Genomic DNA, 22,330 nt, shown 5'->3' on the forward strand with positions numbered 1-22,330 from the left:
GGTGTGCCTCATCAATCTCTCCCAGGCTGTGTCTGGAGCTCTGTCACTTGAATGCAGTCCTGGGTTTCTTCCCAGCCCCTCTGTGGGCTGTTCAGACAGGAGGCTGGGTTAAACCCTTCCCCTGCCCTCAGTTCTAAATCCTCCTGTGCCACTGAACAAGTTTCATACTGTAATAACTGAGCACTGCTCATCCATTTAGAGGCTCTTTTGGTTATCAAAGCTTTAACTTGATGCCAGACTTGAACAATAAGAGATGCTCCTGCTGTCAGTTTTCAGGCCTCAGTTCCCATGAAAGCTGTGGCTGTACAATTCTGCAGACAATGAGGCCACTCTGGTCACTGGGTTAAGCATTTTAGCAGAAGAATTCCTTTGGCATGGCCCTGTTTAATCTCCACATACAGTTCAAATTCTTTTTTCCTGTCTAGGAGGGCCAGGGCAGCAGCCTCAGTTAATCCTCATTTTAACACTTGAAAATACTGTTTTCCTCCTCCTGTCCACCCATCCAGTGTCTTGACTGGCAGGATAGGAGTGTTGTAGGAAGACATCCCTGGCTCCAAAAGCCCTGCCTTTAACAGGTACTCAATATCAGGCTGTAACCCCTTCCTTCTCTCCCCTGGAAGGCGTATTGCTTTTAGACACCACTTGTCCTGGTTGCTTCAAAGTACTTTGGAGAGGCTCCATATCAAATTTTCCCTCTTTCCCTGGGGCTGCCCACACTTCTGGGTTCACTTCAGCACAGGCCTTGCCACTTATCTGACTCAAAGGTACAGCATTAGCCTCTGTTTTACCTTGTAGAATATAAATCTCTAGTTCCACATTAGCCATTGAATCCCTTCCCAGGTAATGATAATCACAATTAGGAGGAAGTAGAAATCCATGCATTTGAAATCTATCTCCCACATCTACTAATACTGGTTGAAGACTACACACCTGCACATTTTTCCCACTTACCCCCTGAATGATCAAACAACTTCTTGACAATTTCCCCCCCTTAAATCTGAGATTCCAAGTAGATTGAGATGCCCCTGCATCCATCCAGAGAGGCCTCCTCTCGATGCAGACCCAGCCTGAATGTTCTCAAGGGCTCCAGTGTGGTGGGTCCCTGATGTGATGGGAGCTCTGATACCCCTGACAATCCATGATGTCCATCAAGGGATGGACTTGCTCCTCCTGAGGGTGCTCCTGTCTCTGCCAGGTGCTTGTGGCTGACCCGGTCCCCGGGGTGCTGGGGCCCCCTTGGGCCCTGGGGTTGATGCCTGAGGGGCTGTAGGAACTGTGCCATGGCCTTTGCCTTCAGCTTGGCCTTTTGCTCATCCCTTCTTGCATTCAGCTGCTGTGCCTTTGTGCCCAAGTGCTCCAGGGCCTTCTTCTGCCACTCCTGCAGCCGCGCTCACTGCCTGTGGGTGCTCATCCTCTGAGAGCTGCTGAGCTTTCTGCGAAACCCGTTCGTTTTGCTCTCACCAATTAAAATCCATAAAAGAAAATCCTGATCCTTCCATGTACAATCTGCATTTCCCAGATGTGTCTTTGTTTTCCTCCTTGTGCTCAGGGTCCCCTCCCCAGCCCGTATCCCAGAGCCGGTCCCTGTCCTGCCGCAGTGTCCAAAGGCGGCCCCCCCGGCGGGCAGGGCCGGCAGCTCCACGGGGCCGGGCAGCGGCCGGGGCGTCGCGCAGGCTCCTGGGGGCCGGGGGCCACTGCTGGCCCTGCCCGGGGCTGGTGGGGTCAGGCAGCGCCCGGCGCTGAGCCCCGGCTGCCCCACAGCCCCGGCCCGGCCCCGCAGCTCCCCACAGGCCCCCAGCCCGTGCTCCCGGTCCCGCACCTCTGCGCCCGGTGCTGCCGCTGCCCACCACAGAGAAACCCCTGATATCCTGACCTTCTTGTTTTCTTGTCATGGAAACCGGGCATTGAAAGGGTCTGGATCAGCTGGAAAATTTTGAGGATTAGATGGAGGAAGGTACTGTAAAAAATTCCGACCTTCAGTATTTTTTTCTTCCTCCTCTTTTTCATCTTTTTTTTTTCTTCTCACATAGATTCGTCCTGCTTCTTCTTGCTTTAACCATATTCCTGTACACTCCCCTTCACCCAATCCCTTCCCAGCACACCAACACCATCCATCCCCTGTTTTCCAAATCTCTTCTCCACTTCCCTTATTGCCCCCCTGGCTGTCCATGTCCTTAATTACCTCTGGGGGTATGTGCAGACTTATGTCAACATCCTCCCCTTTTGTATAAAATACGATATTCATGGCTCTGTTAAATCTTTGTTCTTCTTCACAAAGTTCAGGAATTTAGCTGGACTTAAGTTGAGCAGCAGTTCCTGTTGATTAATAACATTTTCTGAAACTGATGGTTTCTCCTGTCACTTCCTTATCTACAAGTTCCTTGCCCTATCTCAGAGGATATTCACACCATCTGTTTGTACAGACACTTTCATCTTACTCCTTTCAACATGACAGGAAAGTGGGGGAGAAGCCATAAAAGGGCATTTAGGACACCTAGATGGAGTGAGAGAGGGGGCTGGGTCACCCCCAAACTGAGCCGGAGGGGAGCTGGGATTTAGAGAGGATGATGGAAAAGGGATGGGAGAGGTGGATAACGGATGGGGGGACAGCAGGAAAGAGGTTCCCTTGGTAGTCCCTTCGTGTCCCCATCATCCAATCCCTGGAGCAATTCCCCAGGGCTGTGGGAAGGGATGGATTCGCACTGGGGAGATCCCCAAACGACCTTGTGGGGGCTCCTGGGGCTGTTCCCCCCACCCAGCAGCTGGTGCTGTGGCAGCCATGGGGCAGCAGGGGGTGGGAAAGGTGCATCCAGGGTAGTCAAGGAGGAGGAGAAGGAACAAGAAGAGGAGCAGACAGAGAAGCACAAGTTTCCATCCTGCTGGTGTAGCAGGGAGTCTTCCACCGAGATTCTTATAGGGAGAGTGTTTGGAGTTTTCAGATTCCAGAATGGAGACCCAAATATCTTTGTGGTCTTTGGGAGGGTTTCATTTTTGGGGGCATATTTGGATCTTGCAGGACACCAAAGCTGAGTCTCAAATCCCCCTTTGGGGGATATTTGGGGGTCCCCATGGCAATCACCAGGTACTGGTGGGGGGCAGACATCAGTCTTGGGGACTGCCCCAGAAGAGCAGTGGAGTGGAACCCAAAGACCCCTGGAATGGGAAAAGGTCAGAGGGGTGATTCCAGAGTTGAGTGAGACCTGGCAGCCTGAAGGGGGGAGGGAAGAGCCTGGAGTGTGGGGACCCCTGGAATCCTGGAGCAGAGAGTCAGGGACCACTGGGACCCTCAAAACCCCCATGGTCATCTGTAAGCAAGACCCCAGAGAGGGGGAACCCCAGAAGCCACGGGACCCCTATCAGCTCAAGGAAGGGAAACCCAGATTGGAGAGACACAGAGGCAGATCTCCTGTGAGGGTTATTTTGGGAGCTGAATCTTGGTGCTTCGCAGAGTTTTTTTGGACTCAAGACCCCTGAAGACTTCCAGTGATGGATTTCTGCAGGAGGAACCCCAGCCCAAGGCTTTCATCCCTTGTTTTTTTCCCAAACCAGGATTCCAAAGCCTTAGGTGGATGGAGGAAAAGCCCCAGAGATGCCTCACAAGAAGGGGCTGCAAACCCAGCCCAGGGAGCTGTGGGGAGGAAAGAGCCCCCCTGAGCCAGGAAGGCGGCCAGAGATCCAGCCAGAGCTCGGAGGTGGTGAAGAAGCCTCAGGCCGGGGAGAAGCCACACAAGTGCTTGGAATGTGGGAAGGGCTTCAGGTACAGCTCCCATCTGAGGGAGCACCAGGTGATCCACATGGAGGAAAAGCCCTACAAGTGTGGAGAATGTGGGAAGGGCTTCAGCAAGAACTGCAACCTCATCAGCCACAGCAAGATCCACACTGGGGAACGGCCCCACATCTGCTTGGAATGTGGGAAGAGCTTCAGGTGGAGCTCCAGCCTGAGGGAACACCAGATGCTGCACACCGGGGAGAGGCCCTTCCAGTGTACCGAGTGTGGGAAGCGCTTTCTGAGGTCATCCCGTCTCCTCCTGCATCAGCGCATTCACACACAGGAGAGGCCCTTCTGCTGCCCCGACTGTGGGAAGGGCTTCAAGCACAACTCCAGCCTCCTCCTGGGGCGCCTCCACAGTGGGGAGAGGCCTTTCGAGTGCCCCGAGTGCAGGAAAAGCTACGTGCGCTGCTCCAGCTCCACCCCCACCCCCCAAGGAGGATCCTCGTTGGATGATACCCAGTGATCCCCGCTGGGCAGAGCCCTGGTGATCCGTGGGCCTGGTGATCCCCGTTGGGTGGGGGAAAGGTGTTGGAGAGATTTCTTTCCCTTCTCCTTGTCCTGCTGTGATTTGGTTGATAATAAATTCACTCCCTGTGCCCAGGCTGGGTCTGTTGTGCCCATGCCAATGCTCAGGGCGGGATGTCTCCCATTCCTTCTCAGCTCCTGGGCCTTTCCTTATATTTCCTCTCCCTGTGCCGTTGCAGAGGGCAGGGACGGAACAGTTTTAGTGTCTACTTGCATCCAGGCAGGACCAGCCCAGCCCCGGGAGTTCTGAGGGGCTTGTGGGGCTCCCCTGTTTGCAGGACATCCCCGCTGGAGGAGGGTGTCCCCCCTTGCTGCAGCCCCAGCCCTCAGGCAGTGCTCAGCCAAGCAGAGAACACCCTCACCTGGGGCCTCATTTCTGGGCACACCTGAGTCCCTGAACACCTCCATCCCATTCTGGGGTGCATCTGAGTTCTTGGATATCTGGGACCCCATTTTTTGGGATGTATTGGGTTTGCACAGACTGGTTATGGTAGTGGGGTGGGCTCTGAGAGAAGCTGCTGGAAGCGTCCTCAGTGTCCAGCAGAGCCAATCCCTGGTGGTTCTAAACACAGAGGTGCTGGATGCAGAGATCCCCAGGAAGCAGAGATTCCCCCCAAAGCCCCTGGAGCAGCCCTCTGGCACAGGGGGGGGCCTGAGAGGAGGCTGTGACCCCATAGGTGCCCCATGGCCAGAGGGACTCTCCCTGGAGCCAGCTGTCCTGGCAGGACTGACCCTGTGGCAGAGTGACCCCCGGGGCTGCAGCAGTGTGAAGGGGCTGCTGGCCGTGGGATGGATTCATATCAGAGCAGGGCTCTGCTGGGGGTTTGGGTTTCTCTGGGAGTTTTTGTCCCATTTGTCAACTGGAAAAATGCCGGGAGCAGCACTGGGTGACAAACATGGATGACTGAGATGACAAAGGGCCGGCTGCTGGATCTGGCACAGCCCTGAAACCATTTGGAGGAGGGTAGGGTTGCAGGGCACAGGCAGTTTGGGGTGTCGGGCGCTTTGCTCCTGGATTTTCCTGCCCGTGCCCGCTGCTCCCGGGGCACAGAGAAAAGCCTCAGCATGTCCCCTCAAAACCTCCCTGGGAATCACGCCAGAGCCCTCAGCCCTCCTTGTTCGTATCCCCGCGGCCTCTCGTCCGTCCCAGTGGCTCCCGTGGCTCTCCCAGTCCATCCCAGTCACTCCCAGTGCCCCTCGGGTGTCCATCCCGGCTGTGCGCGGAGCTGCCGCCCATCAGCCAATCAGAGCACGACTCTGTGATGACTCATCAGTTGCCAGGCAGACCCGCAGCGCCGAGTGCCCCGTCATGGACTCGGCCTCCCAGTGCTGCACTTCATTCCCAGTTCCTCCCAGTGCCGCCCCAGATCATAGCAGTGCCGCCACAGTCCCTCCCAGTGCCCACGAACTCCCTCCCAGTCCCTCTCATCTCACTCCCAGAACCAGTCTGGACTGGTCCTTCTCATTTCACTCTGAGACCTCCATCCTCTCTCCCAGTGCCCCCCATTCCACTCCCCTCGCTCTCAGAGCTCCCGCAGTCCTCGCAGTGCACTCCCAGTCCCTCTCAATGCCACACCAGCCCTCTCCTGTCTCTCCCAGTGCCCTCCCCCGCTGATCCCAGTGTGTCCCCACTCTGTCCCAGTGCCCCCCATTGTGTCCACCTCGCTGGTGCCCTCGAGCTCCCAGCCCAGCCCCGGCCACCTGCTCTGCTCCATGGTGGATTTCTACCCTGCCCACACCCAGCTGAGGTGGTTCCAGGGCCAGCAGGAGCTCTCTGTGGTGGCCACTGACGTGGTCCCCAATGGGGACTGGACTCACCAGCTCGTGGTGCTGCTGGAAACCCTCCCAGCATGGGGTCACCTACACCTGCCAGGTGGAGCACTTCAGCCTGGAGCACCCCCTGAGCTGCCACTGGGGCACGGCCCGGCCCCCACAGCGCCGGGGGCTGCTGGGAGGGGGATTGGGGTGTGCTGGGAGTAACTGAGATATTTGAGATAGCCTGGCTTAAACTGGGAGAGGGGCTTGGGGGTGTGGAAGGGCTGAGAAGGAGTTTGAAGGATGTTGGGGAGGGTGGGATGGGGTTCTGGGGGTCCTAGGGGACACTGGGAGGGAGTTTGGGGGTGCTGGGTGTAATTGGGAGGGATTTGAGTGAGCCTGGAGGGGCTGGAAGGAGATTGGGGATGCAAAAGTGGGGGTTGGAATGAGGGTTTTTATGCTGGGAAGAGACTGGGAGGGGTCTTGGTGAGTCCTGGTGGGGCTGGGAAGGGACTAGGAGAGGGTTAGGGGATCTTGGGGCGAGGGGGGAAACTGGGAGGGTCCTTGGAGGGGCTTGGGGTGTCTGTGAGAGGTTTTGGGGGTCCTGATCCCTGCAGACCCCCCAGAGATGCCACCGGACGCTGCCCGCAGCAAGATGCTGACGGGAAACAGGGGCTCTGTGTTGGGCTTCGTCTTCCTGGCACTGGGGCTCGGCTTCTACCTGCTCAAGAAGGTCAGGGGGGTCCCAGAGGTCGTGTCCCCCCTCCCCCAGAGCGTGTGTGCTCCTTCCCCGGGGCCCGCAGCCCGGTGTCACCCCCTTTTCTCAGCCCACAGAGCTCCTGAGCTGCCGGAGGCCGCAGCCGCTCCCCGTGGCCTCGGGCCCGGCCGGGACCCCCCGCTCCATCCTCGTGCTGATTCTGGGGGGGTCGTGTGTCCCCCCAGCTCCGGTGTCACTCTGCCCCTGCCCAGCTGCTCCCAGTGTTCCCAGTAAAGTTTCCCAGTTAAACCCAGTCCCGTTTATTAGGGGGCAGTGAGGAGGGACTTGGGGGGACCCCACGGGGCCGTCGAGACTGGGGGACGGTGGGAAGCCGGCCCCGGGATGGATCCGTGATGGGGGCCCCCGTGTGTCCCCCCACTCTGGGGGGGCCTTGAGAGGTACCTGAACTCAAGCAGGGTACCAAGCGAACCCCAGAAGGCGCCGGGACTCTCACATAACCCGCCAGGGGAATCTGGGGAGGGGGCGCGTGGGGGCGCCCAGGCCGGGCCCAGAGCCCAGCGCTGCCCCGGCTCCATCCTGGCTCCTCCCGCGGGAATGGATGGCCTTGGGCAAAGGAGGAGCCAAGGGTGCGCCCGGCCCGGGGGATCAGGGGAAGCGATGGAGGAGGAGTGCAGAGGAGGCAGCGGGAAAGGGCCGGAGAGAAGAGGAAAGGGAGGCAGGATTGGGAAGGAGGGAGAGCAGCAGGAGCGATGGAAGAGGAGACGGGGTAGGAGGAGCAGGAGGAGGAGAAGGGAAAGAGAAAGAGGTGTAGGAGGAAGAGGAATAGCAGCAGGGGAAGCGCGGTCTCTGCCGTCTCTGTCCGACGCAGGGTGGGAGCATCGCCCCGACCCCCTCCCTCTGCAGCAGGTGAGCGGGGAGGGGGAGCTCGCCCCGGACCTCTCGGGGGATCCCCGAGCGGGTTTTTCCTTGGAGGGGTGTTTGGAGCTCGCAGCTTCCAGAATCGAGTCCCAAATGTCGTTAAGGATCTCTGTGAGGGTTTCATGTTGTGGAGGGGGGAGGTTTGGATCTTATGGGACCTCAAAGCTGAGCCGCAAATGCCCCTTTGAGGAATATTTTGGGGGCTCCATGTGGCGATCGCCCAGTGCCGGGGTGGGAAGGCGACATCAATCTTGGGCCCCACCCGGGAGAGCGGTGGAGAGGAACGCCAGGAGCCCTGGGGTGGGGTGAGTGGAGAGGGGCGATCCTGGAGGTGGGGAACCCCTGGCAGCCTGGAGAGGAGAGAGCCTGGATAAGGGGGATCCCTGGCATCCCTGGAACGCTGGACCAGAGAGTGAGGGGAGAAGGGACCTCTGGGACTCCCAAAGCCCCCTGGACCATCCCTAAGTGGGACCCCAGAGAGGGGGAAACCCCAGAAGCCACGGGACCCCAATCAGGCCAGGGAACGGAGAGTCTCCAGAACACTCTCAGAGGGGAGAGATCAGAGACAAGGGAGCACCGGGAAGGCTTTTTGGGCTGAATCATTGTGGTTTGGGGTTTTTATGGACACAAGACCCGCAGAGATTTCCAGACCTGGACCTGGGCAGGAGGAACCCCCAACCCAAGGAGCTCACCACTTGTTTTTTCCCCCAAATCAGGATTTGTCATTCCCAAGCCATGGCCAGGTGGAGGTGGAGGAAAAGCCCCAGAGATCCCGCAAAAGGAGGGGCTGCAAACCCAGCCCAGGGAACTGCAGGGACAAAAGACCCACCCTGAGCCAGGAAGACATCCAGAGATCCAGCAGGAGCTCGGAGGTGGTGAAGCCTCATGGCAGGGAGAAGTCGCACGAGTGCTTGGAATGTGGGAAGGGCTTCAGTTACAGCTCCAGCCTGATCCGGCACCAGAGGATCCACACTGGGGAACGGCCCTACGAGTGTGAGGAGTGTGGGAAGAGCTTCAGCCAGAGCTCCAGCCTGATTGAGCACCAGGTGATCCACACTCTGGAATGGTACTACAAGTGTTGGGAGTGTGCAAAGACCATCATGTGGAGCTCTGACCTCATCAAGCCCACACACAGAGTTGAAAATCCCTATGGGTGTGGGGAATGTGGGAAGAGCTTCAACAGGAGCAAGCTCCTGATCAATATGCACACCGTGGAGAGGCCCTACAAGTGTTCTGAGTGTGGGAAGAGGTTTCAACGGAGCTCCAGTCTCATTGTACATGAGCAGATTCACACAGAGGAGAGGCCCTTCCGCTGCCCGGACTGTGGGAAGGGCTTCAAGCTGAACTCCCACCTCACCATCCACCGGCGCATCCACACCAGGGAGAGGCCCTACGAGTGTGGGAAGAGCTTCTTCAGCAGCTCCAACTTGACCAGACACCAATGGAGGCACCTCTAAGGGAAGCCCTGTGAGTGCCCCGAGTAAGGGAAGAGCTTGGAGTGAGGGAAGAGAGTGAAAGAAGAGCTTTGTGCGCTGCTCCAGCTTCATCCCCCATGGGAGGATCCATGTTGGATGATCCCCAGTGACCCCCTGTGATCGAGCCCTGGTGATCCATGGTCCTGGTGATCCCTGTTGGGAAGACACCTGGCTGGGGGGCTCCACATCTTCCTGCCTCCCTATGGACACCTGGATGAATGCAGGGAGAGGAGAATCCCCACTGCTGCTCCTGTCACTGCTCCTCCTCTTCATCTCTCCCTCCTCTTCCTCCCAGTCCTCCTCCCCTGGCTCCTCCTCCATTGCTCTCCTCCCGATTGCCTTCCTTATCCCTCCTCCCCCTGGGCCCAATGCCCACCCTTGGCCCACCTTTTGAGTTGGGCTGGGGCCGCGCTGGGCTCAGGGCTCAGCCTGGGCACCCCTCACGGGCCCCCACCCTAAATTTCCCTGGTGGCTTTGGGGGATTCCAGTGCCTTCTGGGGTTTGCAGGGTGCTGTGCTTGGGTTCAAGTACCTCTCAAGGCCCCCCCAGAGTCGGGGTACACACTGGGGCCCCTATTCCCGATCCATCTCGGGGCCAGTTTCCCAACCCCCTCCCCACTCTTGACACCCCCGTGGGGTCCCCCCAAGTCCCTCCCCACTGCCCCCCATAAACCGGACTGGGTTTAACAGGGAAGCTTTACTGGGAACACTGGGAACAGCTGGGCAGGGGCAGAGTGACAGCAGGGCTGGGGGGACACACAACCCCCCCAAAATCAGCGTGTGGACAGAGCAGGGGGTCCCAGCCAGGCCCGAGGCCACAGGGAAGGGCTGTGGCCACCATCAGCTCAGGAGCTCTGTGTGCAGAGAAAAGGGGGTGACACCGGGCTGCGGGCCCCGGGGAAGGAGCACACATGCTCTGGTGGAGGGGGGACACAACCCCCGGGACCCCCCTGACCTTCTTGCGCAGGTAGAAGCCGAGCCCCAGCGCCAGGAAGACAAAGCCAAAGAGGGAGCCCCCGGTCCCTGTCAGCATCTTGCGGGAGCTTTCACTGGCTGCTCATGGGCAGGATCTGGGAAACGGTGGTGGCTGCCCAGAAGGGTCTGCAACAGAATGTGACAAGCTGGGATGGACTGGGGCAGACTGGGACACCAGGATATTCCAGGACACAACAGGACCAGATTTGGGGCACCAGGGGTCATACTGGGATATACTGGGACCACATTGAGGGCTACTGAAAACATGCTGAGGGCAATCGGGTGCTGTTGGGATATAGTGGGCATGACTGGGCTCATACTGGGAATGACTGGAATCATACTGTGAGTAACTAGAACCATAGTAGTGGTGAAAAGGTGCAGTTGAATAAATGTAGGAGGCAGCTGGGATCCTATTGGGAGCAGCTGGCCCATGCTGGAGTCAGAGTGGATCATACTGGGACTGACAGGGTCATACTTGGGGTGACTGGCGTAGTACTGGGAGTGTGTGGAACCATAGTAGTGTTGAAAAAGCACAACTGGAAAAATGCTGGAGGCAGCTGGGATCCTACCGGGAGCAACTGGCCCATGCTGGGGTAATACTGGGACTGACAGTGTCATACTTGGAGTGACTGAAATAATACTGGGAGTATCTGGGTGTGACTGGGATCATACTGGGGTGTCATGATCCGCTCCTGCGGGGTGTCGTGCTGGTTCCTTAACCGATCCCAAAAGTGCAAAAAGGCAAACGGCAGGGGACCATCAGTTTAAATCACAACTAATGCACCTTTATTTTGGTACCAACAGCAAATGCAATAGAGAGAGGGGAAGAAAAGGGAAATAAAGAATAGATAGAAAAGAGGGGAAAGGGGAATATAGCTACCACCACTGAGACGAGATCCTCAATGGTCCAGCCACATGGATTCGCCGTCGTGCATGGTGGTTAACCAAAGTCTTCCCAAAAAGTTACAGTTTATACAGTCCTTAGCCAAAGCGAGTGGCATCTGGCCAGAAGGTAGGCCAGATTGATGGGCCATTGTGAAGAGCCCCTTGGTCTGTGGAGCAGGTGCTGGCACGCAGGGACGAGCCACCGCTGGTCACAGCCTGCAGGAATGCAGTGTTCTGTAGGAGCACAGCGAGGGCAGCTGCTGACAGTGACTGGGCAAGCGTCTGCATCCACCTCAGCCAGGCCAGAACTCCTGTCAGGGTCTGCAGGGTCCTTGCGACGGCCGTGAGGCAAATGAAGGAAACTTCAGACCGTCTCTTACATGGGGGTAACAAGGATTAAACCTGATTCATACTGGGAGTGTCTGGAAATTACTGGGTCCATACTGGGGATGACTGGACTCATACTAGGATAATGCTTGGAGCAATTGGGACCATGATGTGGGCAAATGACATCCTAGAAGGAGTGACTGGGAGTGACTGGGTTCATACTGGAAGTGACTGGGGCCATACTGGACTCCTACTGGGAGTGACTGAGAGTGGAAGGAGCCCTACAGGGCATGACTGAGAGAAACTGGGACCATGTTGGGGGCAACTGGGATCTTATTGGGAGTGACTGGGAACATAAAAGCTTGAATGGAGTTTCTATCCCGTGACATTCCTGGGGAGCCGAGGCAGCTCTGCACCCCCAGCCTGGGGGGTGGGAGCAGGGGAACCAGTGGCAGCACCTTCAGGACACAGCCGAGGGCTGGGGGGCTCCTCCCCCGGCTTCATTTTGTCTCCCCAGTTCAAATCATCCCCTCTCATTCAAGTCCCCTCCATTCACATTTTCTCCCCACAGTAAAAGTTTCCTTGCCCCAGTTGAACTTTTTTCCCCAATTGGGCTCTGAGCCCCCTCCCCACCCCTGGCTCCTCCCAGCAGGACCCAGCCAGGACCTTCTGGAAACAGGAGTGGAAAGAGTTACAAAATTCATCATTATTCTTTTGGTTTCTGGAGGATTTTCCTGTGGCTTTCCTGCAGAAAGCCCTTCCTTTCTGGGCGATAGCTGAGGAGTCCTCTCAATCTCCACCCCCTTTCCAGTCCCTTTTTCCAGCTCTTTTCCTCAGCTGACCCAAACCTGCATATTTTGGGGGATAGGAGGGGTCGCTCTGCTCGGGAGTCTTGGAGGTGCCCCCAGGGAGGCCCCGGGGCCCCAGCACAGTTCCCTCCGGCCCCTCGGAGCATTTGGAATCTCCAACTCTCAGCCAGCGCTCTCCGTGGGATTCAATCCCCCCTGCAGGGTTTTCCCCCAGACCAGCTTTATTTCCAGAGGGTTTTGTGGTTTCCCTTTTAGCCGGGGCCTGATGGCACCGGAGCAGCCATGGGAGAGAGGATAAATAGAGAATAAACACGGGATTATAGGAAAAAAAAAAAAGTTACATATACCTGACACATAAAATAAAATAAAATAAAATAAAATAAAATAAAATATGAAAAATAAAAAGCAATGGCAGAGCTTTTTCTGCTGGGACTTTGGGTTTCTTGTCCACGTTTCAAGATGGTTTTGAGCCAGAAACCAGTGGCTGGGAGAGACATTGCTGCTGAAGGGCCTCATATTGCCGAAACTAAAGTGTCGAGTATCAGGTAGCACCTTGAGATTACGGAAGTAACCTTGAGATTACTCCAGCGCCCACGTCGGAGTCCCTGTTTCAAGATGACAGCTCAGCTCCACATGGGGTCAGTCCCTGCCCTGTCCGTCGGGAGTCCCTCCCCACCCGTGCGCTCACTCCTCGGCTCGGCCCTGAGGAGCGGGGCAGTAACGACGGAGCCCCGTCAGCGGCAGCGCCGGTTCGTGGCGGGCAGGAGCGGCAGAAGGAGCCGGGCGGTGGCGGGGGCTCAATCCCGTCCGGAGGAAGAAGAGGAAGAAGGGGCCGGGGCCGCCTGCGGTGTCCGATCCCCGGGGAGCAGCGGGCAGGCGGCGGGCGGGGCCCTTCGGAGCCGCCCCCAGGGGTTTGTGCCGCCCCCTGGGTCCCTGAAGGAGTCGCAGCGAGGCACGGGCGAGGTGCGAGTGCAACAAAAGGTAAAGAATAAAATAAAATTTTAAAATGCAAATCTGCACCGAGCTCTCTCGGCCGCCTGTAGGATGACTGAAGGAGCCGGAACCCGTGGAGCCCAGGAACCTCGGAAAATCGCTCCCATGCACTGAAAACCCTTTTCAGAAAGATTTTGTCCCGGCGAGCAGCAGCACCTCAGCGCCACCGGCCGGGTATTGCAGCAGCGGAGGAACCGCTGGGGCCAATGCGGGGCAGAGCAGAGGGTTTGGGGTCTCCTGGAGCAGATCGGAGCGGGGCAGGGAAGCGCGACCTAAGATCACCACCCAGCTCTGCCTGCGGATCCCGTCAGCTGTTAGAGGCCAGGTCCTGAGCGGAGGAGGATCAACATTTACGTCTCTTGACGTCAGGAGGGCACAGGCTCCATTGCCCGGGGCACTCAGAAGTCGCTGTTGAGATGGTGGTAACACAGAGAACACCACCATGCATTTGAGAAGGCTTCTCTCCGTTTATTTCAGCAGCAGGCTGTCTTTTATACCTTCTCACAAAGTTTATACCTATTCATTGTATACAATAAATTAACATCATGTTCATTGGTGCAGGGTGGTCTCCACAACTGTTTTCTGCCAACATCCAAATCCCACAAGGTCGCCCCCGTTTATCTTTTTTTCTCCTTCATTTCCACGACAATGACCTTGGTAGAACTCCTTGCAGGGGCAAAGGCAACTCTTATCAGCTTCTCTTCTTCAACTAACTCTTTTTGTCTCAAAGAGCAGCTGTGAGCCCCTTCCACACTCAGACCCTTCAAGCTCGTCACTGACCCCATGAGGGTCAATGTCTTCTCGTAGCCCCAGAGGGCCCGATCCGGTCCGGCCCGCGGAGCTCCCGCCGCACCCCTTTATAAATCCCGCTCCCCATTTTTTCTCGCACTGCCGCAATGGGCTCCCCCTGCCTCAAAACAGCCCAGAGGCGCCTGACCCAGGGCGTCCCTGCAAGGGGGTCCCTCCTATCCCGAAAAAACAACAAAGTTTAAAAAACCCTGCGTAATTGCCATAAATGGTCCCAAAAAGCGAAGCAGCCCCCGGGAAGATGTTTATGGGGGTTTTAACAGACAGGCTGCAGCCAGGGGAGCAGCAGAGCACACACACTGCAGGTGGGCGTCTGTCACTGCTCAGAGGCTGTTGGCGTTTGTACTTCAGACAGGTAAATTGAATCCAAATTGTCAGCAGTTTCCACCACCTGCTCTTTCTCCTCTTTTTTTCTTGACAGATTTTACACCACTCCCTTTCACTCCACAGAGCTGGAAAGGAAAATCCCCGGCTGCCCATGGCCATCCCCATCTGCCTTCCAGAGCTCCAGTCCTATGCTTTCTCCTCTCCCCTTTACTTTGCACCAGATTCTCCCTCCTCCTCCCCCTGTCAGTTCGGGGGGAGGAGATTTCGCCCACTGGCACCACCTCCCTCCTCTCACTATGTCCCATTTTTCCCAGTTTGTATTCCTGTCGCTGCCTGCTCTTGTAGCCAGACCCGCTGTGGGGCTGTTTAATGGTGGAGTGAATTGTTGCAGTGATTATTGGGATTGGCTGGGTCTGGCCAGGTGCCTGGTGCCACCAAAATCACTCTGTCACTGAGGCTGGGCAGGGAACAGAACACAAGGAGAGGCTCCAGGTTCAGGGTAAGAACAGAGAGAGGTCACTCATGTGCACAACACATCTGACTTGGGGAAATTAATTGAATGTATTATTATTGGGGATAAGGTGTTGTTGTTGTTGTTATTGTTGCTGTTTGTATATTTGGGTTTTTTCAGACAGGCAATTTTTTATTCCATCTTCTACTTGAAAGAAAAAACAATGAGGAGAGAGGGGAGACAAATAGGGGCAAACAAATGAAATGGCCATGCAATCTCACATACCACGGGAATGGCTCAGCCAGAGAATGGAGAGTTTGGAAGTCTTGGCTGGGGAGTGATTTCTCTGTCTGGGGGGAAATTTTTCTCAGGAATTGTAGAAATACCTCGAGAGGTACTGCAGCGGACTCCGAGACTCTGGGGGATGGGGAGCTGATCTCCAGTGCTTTTGGTGTGGCCGGGGATCGCAGAGAGAGCGAACGGTCACGTGTGGTGCGCAGAGTGGGCGCCCGTTTCCCAGGACGGGGCTACGCTGTTGCCTTGCTGCCCAGCTCTGCCCTCTTGTCCCTGCGGCTGTCGGGGCTGGTACCGAGGGCCCGCTCTGCCCGATGGGATCCGCCTGCCTTCGTTGTTCGCCGCCTGCTGCCGGGGTGGGTTGGTGCTGTACAGGTCGCTGTCCCAGGGGTCCCCAAAAGAACAGTGTCCCTGTCCGGTCACGATTGTAACTACATCAAAGGGGAAATCTGGGCTCGATGGGAGGAAAGGGCTAGGATTAGGATTTGTTGGTCTGTGGTGCTGTTGCTGGTCTTGTTTTCCATGTTGTTATATATATATATATATATATATATATATATATATTCTAGTAAAGAACTATTATTTCATTTCCCATATCTGTGCCTGAAAGCCCCGTAATTTCAAAGATATATTTTGGAGGGAGGGGGGTCATCTTTTCTGTTCCACGAAGGTTGCAGCCTTCCTTGGCAGACACCTATCTTTTAAACCAGAAAAATTGCCAAACAAATCACAGCAGAAGAATGAAAAGTAAAACAAATCCTACCAAAAACACCTTCCCCTCACCTCTGCCTGCTTCCTGGGCTTCACTTTCTCCCAGATTCCTGCCCTCCTCTCCACCCAGAGGCACAGGGCATGGGGGTCACAGTCAGCTCATGTCACAGCCTCCCCCTCAGGGACAGGAATCCTTGTCCTGCTCCAGCCTGGGGTCCCTCCCACGGGACAGAGTCCCTCAGGAACAGGCTGCTCCCACGGGGATCCCTCACACGCTCACGGGTCCTGCCAGGAGCCACTTCCATGGCTCTGCAGGGGCTTCCCATGGGCTCAGGGCCTCTCTCAGGCATCCCCTGCTCCAGCCTGGGCTCCTGCCGGGGCTGCAGGTGGGTCCCTGCTCCATTACAGCCTCAGCTGCATCTCCCAGCGCCTCCAGCTCCAGGTGACCCTGAGCTCCTGGCAGCTCAGGGCAGTAGCAGTTCCTCAGCCGCCTGCCCGGACCAGGACATTCCGGGGTGTGCAAATCTCAACATCTGGGAAAGCAGCACACTGCAAGGGCTGGGGTAATTTCTCCCATGTACTTCAACAAGCACCGCAAGATCCACACTGGGCAATGGCATGGGCAGACTGGGAGCTCTGGGAAGGGCCCCGGCTTGGGGCGCAGCCCCACGGCCCCCATGGCAGCTCCAAGGCTCCTCCAGCCGGGATGGAACGTGGCAGGGCGAGCAGGGGAAGGGATGGGGATGCCGGCACCAAGGGAACACGAGGGACACCGGGGGCACTTCACAAACATTTAATGCAAAAGATAAAATCATAGGAAAGGCAAAAGCAACAGCAACACGAGGCCACACGAGGCATGTCCCATTGTAGTGGGGTGATGGTGGCCTGATGCCAGGCACCCACCAAAGCTGCTCTCTCACTGCCCTCCAAGGCCGGACAGAGGAGATAAAATTCAACCAGGGGTTCAGGAGTTGAGCTAAGGACCAGGAGAGATCCCTCATCAAACACTGTCACGGGCAACACAGGCTCAAAATTGGAGATATGAATTGAATTTATTGCTAACAAACTCAGAGCAGGATAATAAGAAGTAAAAGAAAACCCTTCCAAACACCATTCCCATCCCTCCTTCCTTCCAGCTCTACCTTCTACTCCGGCAGTGTAGGGAGACGGAATGGGGCCATGCTCAGTTCATCCCCCGTGGCTTCTCCCTCTGCTCAGGGACAGGAATCATTCCCCTGCTGCATACTGGAGTCCCTCCCATGGGAAAGTTCTCCAGGAACTTCTCCACCCTGAGTCTATCCCATGGGCACCAGCCCTCCTCAAACTGCTGAGGTGTGGGTCACTGTGCCACGGGGTCAGTCCTTCAAAGACAGGCTGCTCCACTGGGGACCTGTCTGCCCATGTGTCTCCCACGGGGTTACAGCCTCCTCTCAGGCATCCCCCTTCTCCAGGGGACTGCTCCAGGGGTTGCTGGGGGATTTCTCCATCCCCATGGATCTCCAGGGGCCATCAGTGTGCAATTTCCACTCTCAGTCTGTGTCCTAATGGATGTTTCTGCCCCTGCATTCATCCAGGTGCCCATGAGGAGGCAGGAAAATGTGGAGCACCCCCAGCCACGTGTCTCACCAGGACCATGGATCACCAGAGCTCTGCCCAACGGGGTCACTGAGGATCATCCAGCATGGATCCTCCCATGGGAGATGGACCTGGAGCAGCACACGAAGCTCTTCCCGCACTCAGGGCATTTCTGGGCTTCGGTTACTGGTGCCTCTGTTGGTGTCTGGTCAAGTGAGAGCTCCTGGAGAAGCTCTTCCCACACTCAGGACATTCATAGGGCTTCCCCCCGGTGTGGAGGCGCTGGTGGGTGGTGAGGTGGGAGTTGCGTTTGAAGCCCTTCCCGCAGTCGGGGCAGCAGAAAGGCCTCTCCTCTGTGTGTGTTGGCTGATGTTGGAGGAGATGGGAACGGAGCCGAAACCTCTTCCCACACTTGGGACACTCATGGGGCCTCTCCCTGGTATGCATCTTCTGGTGGCGGCTGAGGTAGGACGTGAGCTTGAACCTCTTCCCACAGTGCTCACACTTGTAGGGCCGTTCCTCAGAGTGCAAGCGCTGGTGGCTGATGAGGTTGGAGCAGTCACTGAAGCTTTTCAGACATTTTCTACATGTGTAGGGGCGCTCCCCTGTGTGAATTATCTGGTGGCGAATCAGACAAAAGCTATTGCTGAAGCTCTTCTCGCATTCCAAGCATTTATAGGGCCGTTCCCCAGTATGGACCTTCTGGTGTCTGTGCAGGCTGGAGTTGTGGCTGAAGCTCTTCCCACATTCCAAGCACTCATAAGGCCGCTCTCCAGTGTGAATTCTCTGGTGGTGCATCAGGGAGGACCTCTCATTGAAGCTCTTCCCACACTCCAAGCACTCATAGAGGCATTCCCTGCTATGGATCTTCTGGTGCTTGGTCAGACTGGAGCTCCAGCTGAAGCTCTGCCCACACTCCAAGCACTCATAGGGCTTTTCCCCACTGTGGGTCAACTGGTGCCGGAACAGACTGGAGCTCCAGTTGAAGCTCTGCCCACACTCCAAGCACTCATAGGGCTTTTCCCCAGTGTGGATCACCTGGTGCCGGAACAGGCTGGAGCTCCAACTGAAGCTCTTCCCACATTCCCCACACTTGTAGGGCCGTTCCCCAGTGTGGATCACCTCATGTTCCTTCAGGTGGGAGTTGAAGCTGAAGCTCTTCCCACATTCCAAGCACTTGTGTGGCTTCTCCCTGCCATGAGGCTTCTCCACCAGCTCTGAACTCACGCTGGATCTCCGTCCGCCTTCCTGGCTCAGGGGGGCTCTTTCCTCCTCACAGCGCTCTGGTCTGGGTTTGCAGACCCTCCTCCTGTATGATCTCCAGGGCTTTTCCTCCTTGTCCATCTGGACAAGGCTTGGGAATGACAGATCCTGGTTTGGGGGGAGAAACAAGGGGTGAGTGCCTTTGGATGGGGGTTCCTTCTGACCAAAGTCCATCTCAGGAAGTCACTGGGCGTGTTGTGTCCCTAGAACTCTTCAAACTACCAAGATTCAGCCAAAAAAAACCCTCCCAGGATTTCCCCCTCTTGCATCTCCACACTTTGTGTTTCGCGGGTCCTCCTTCCCTGGGCTGATGGGGGTCCCGTGGTTCCTGCTGCTCCCCCTCTCTAGGATCCCACTTAGGGATGATCCGGTGATCCCACAGCCCCTGTCCATCGCCCGCGCTCTGCCGGCAGCAACCACCTGCAACCCCTTCCCCCTCAAAATCCCCAACCAGTCGTGGATCCCCATTATCCCCCAAGGGCCATTTGCGGTTTATCTTTGGGGTCCTCCAAGGTCTAAATACCCCCAACCCTTAGAAAGAAGAAACTCCAACTGAATAATTAGACAGACTTAGGAAAAATATGAAAGAGTATTTCAGAATAGACCCTGAGACTGTTGTGGGACAAGCTCTGTTAAGAATTAATTTTGTCACAAATGCCAGGCCAGATATTAAAAAAAAAAAAAAAAAAAACTAGAAAAAGATTGATAAATGGCATAATAGATCGTTAGATTATTTATTAAAGGAGGCTGAAAAGATTTATATCCAGAGAGATGAAGAAAAAGATAAAGTGAAAGTAAAAATTAGAGTAACCACTATACGAGAAAGTAATTTTCAGAAAAACCTAAAACCCCCAGGCACCACTCCTAGACATAAAAGTCGTAGAGACAAGGGAGAGGAAAAGAACAGAACACCAGTCCAACACAAATCTAAGGAGCATTCTAGAAATATCTGTTTTTACTGTGGGGTCGAAGGACATTGTAGAAGAAATTACCCTAATCAAATAAAAGATCTGAAAATCTTCTGAGAGATGGGCACAGAGGAAGAATAGGGAGGTCATAGGCTCTATTTTTTTTAGATACAGATACCATCTGGAGCCTATTATAACTTTAAAAATTGTGGTGAGTGCTGGTCCAGGATGGTCAGGACAGACGGAGACAAGAGATCTCTAGAGCCCAGTCTTAGGATATGTGGTTTATTGTGGGGTCCCTGCTTGGAGCTGCCAGGCACAGCCCAAGGCTGGCCCCAAGGAGTAAGGGCAGGGCGAGATAGCGAGAGAGTCCAAGAGAGCAGGAGGCAAAAGAGAAAGAAGAAGAAGAAAGATGGCCCTGGCTTCTTGGGTACACCTTATCAAGGGGGCTTGAAGGTGGGTGCGGAAAAGGACTTTGGACCAGTGGGATTGCAGACACATCGTACTTCAGGGGAGGGTTACAAGTGCGAGATAAACTCTACATTTTTGAGGAATGAGACAGAACACTTTATCTGACCCTTTGCTCTGTCTGTGGGTCAAAAAGGGAGTTATCTTCCACCAGCTACACCACAGCTACTTAGCAACCAAGGTCTGTCATCTCAAAGCTCGTTTTCATCTCAAACTGGCTCGCATTCTCTGCACTTTCCCAATCCCTCGCTAGGCAATCGTACCTATAAGGCCTTCTTGTTTCATCTTCCCCAACAAAAAATGAGTCCCCAAGAAAAAAAAATTAGAATTTGTAGTAGACACAGGGGCAAAAATAACCTGCCTGTTAAATATTCCAAAAGGTCTGTGCGGGCCCGGGAGCGGCGGCAGCGGCCGGAGCGCGGGGAGGCGGCATTGGCGGAGCTCGGAGGCGGCCCCGGCGCAGGTGGGAGCCGCGCCGGGTTCTGCGGGGGCTCGGGGCTCGCTGCGGGCGGAGGGGGCGGCAGGGGGCTCCGGCGGCTTGGCGGTGCCGTGTCCGGCCCGTGCCGGCCCTGGGCTGAGGGCGCTGCGGGAGCGGCTGCCCGCGGTCTCCTTCCCGCCGCTGCCTGGGCAGGAGCCGCTGCCGGAGCGGCGCTGGCTCGTCCCGGTTGCTGTGGCTGGGACAGAGGTGGCTGCCCTGCCCCCGTGATGCCCGAAAGATAGGCTGGAAATAAATCCCACAGACCAATGTCTATAGAGCAGCTATTTGTTTATTGCAGAGCATTATCTGCAACAAACAAGATATCTGCAGGGGATATCTCCACCTAACTTACCTACCTTTGACAAGTGCTGTGGTATATTTATACAGTAAGCATTGCTTAGTGTTACTATGTTACTATATCATCATCACATATGCGAGAGAACTAATTTACACAGTATGATCTCATGGTTGTTAGATAATTGTTCTGCACTGCGCTTGCACCTCCTCAATTCGGGGGTCGTTTGGCATTTTGATGAAGGCTTCTAAGGTCTTCTTCGCATCTGAACTTTTCATCTTTGTCTTTGGATCATGCACAGTTACAGTGTTCCTTGGTCTGTCTGGTCCCAACCAGTCTAAATTATTTGTTTTCTGTCTAATTGGCTTTACATTTGCCAATTTTTCGTTAGTTAACTGTACACTAGCCATTACATTGTATAAAAAGTTCTTTATATCAAAAGTTATGATTCAGGTTCTATAGGTATTAAAAAAGCTATGATTCAGGTTATATAGAGATATAGAAGTCATGACTTAGGTTATATTGATATCAGGTTATATAGATATATCAGCTTATATTTGTTACAGATGAGTAATGAGATGGTTGGCTCTCACAATTAAGGGGTGAACATTATAGGTATGTTAAGAGAAGTTTTATAAATGAATAGTTATGTTACTGCAATGTGTTCATCCCCTAGCATTGTTATCACAGGATGGTCTTGGTAATTCAGGCATTTGGGAAGGTTGGCTTGTTACTGTGGTAACACCTGAGCTCCAATCAGAACACAAGAAAGTGACCTCCACCACTGGATGGCAAGGAAGGAGTTGACTGACAAAGCTCTAGGAGGGCCAGAGATATAAAAGGCAGTGCATTTATTCTGAAGATGAGCCATGTGGCCGGCAGCCACGGGGGACGGGGGGTCCCAGTGCTGTAATTTTTCCTTATTTAGTCCTTTAGTTGTATTTTTTGTTAAGGTTTAATAAACCTTTAAAAAGTGAGTGGTCGTTTCTCAGATATTGATATAACTCAAGCTATATAAGCACCTTGTAACTTTGACCTACGTCATGTAGTCATCACCAGTCCCACCAGGCCTCACCAACACCATCCTAATTGATTCAAGTACACCAAATCTCCTTTTCTTCCCTCTGTTTTCCATACCCAAACTCCTACGCCCCTCCAGGCTGCCTCAAACTCCCTCCCAGTCACTCCCAGCACACCTCAATCCTCCTCTCAGCCCCCGCAGTGCCTCCTCAGCTGTCCCAGGCGCCGTGGGGGCTGGGCCATGCCCCAGTGCCGGCTCAGGGATGCTCCAGGCTGACGTGTTCCACCTGGCAGCTAGACATGACCTTGCACCAGGGGAGGTTTCCAGCAGCACCAGGAGCTGGTGGGTCCAGTCCCCAGTGGAGACCACGTTAGTGGCCAGTACGTGATCCAAGAGCTCCTGCTGGCCCTGGAACCACCTCAGCTGCACCTGTGCAGGGTGAAAATTCATCACAGAGCAGAGTAGGCAGCTGGGGCTGGCCTGGAAGCTCCACAGCACCAGTGAGATGGACACGCTGGGGGGCACTGGGAGAGAGCGGGGAGACAGTGGCAGGGTATGGGGAGAAAGAGGGTGTAGGGCTG

The 22,330-nt window shown here is 55.3% G+C and overlaps 2 protein-coding genes and 1 pseudogene across 3 annotated transcripts in view; 2 read left to right on the forward strand and 1 right to left on the reverse strand.

The window, feature by feature from the left end:
- LOC137464133 (class I histocompatibility antigen, F10 alpha chain-like) overlaps positions 1–22,330 on the forward strand; it is a 372,308-nt gene that overhangs the window by 220,193 nt on the left and 129,785 nt on the right. The gene's annotated exons all lie outside the window — the stretch shown is intronic.
- Positions 3,570–9,145, forward strand: LOC137464165 (zinc finger protein 135 pseudogene; annotated as a pseudogene).
- On the reverse strand, positions 16,936–18,817 carry LOC137464137 (zinc finger protein 345-like). Its single transcript, XM_068175465.1, has one exon. The coding sequence runs from the start codon at positions 18,751–18,753 to the stop codon at positions 17,500–17,502; it is 1,254 nt and encodes a 417-aa protein (XP_068031566.1). The 5' UTR covers positions 18,754–18,817; the 3' UTR covers positions 16,936–17,499.

This window comes from Anomalospiza imberbis, chromosome 37, assembly GCF_031753505.1.
Source record: "Anomalospiza imberbis isolate Cuckoo-Finch-1a 21T00152 chromosome 37, ASM3175350v1, whole genome shotgun sequence".
NCBI lineage: Eukaryota > Metazoa > Chordata > Aves > Passeriformes > Viduidae > Anomalospiza > Anomalospiza imberbis.

Bases quoted from the DNA above. Each gene is read 5' to 3' on its own strand.
- LOC137464137 (XM_068175465.1), bottom strand. From the start codon at position 18,753: ATGGACTTTGGTCAGAAGGAACCCCCATCCAAAGGCACTCACCCCTTG.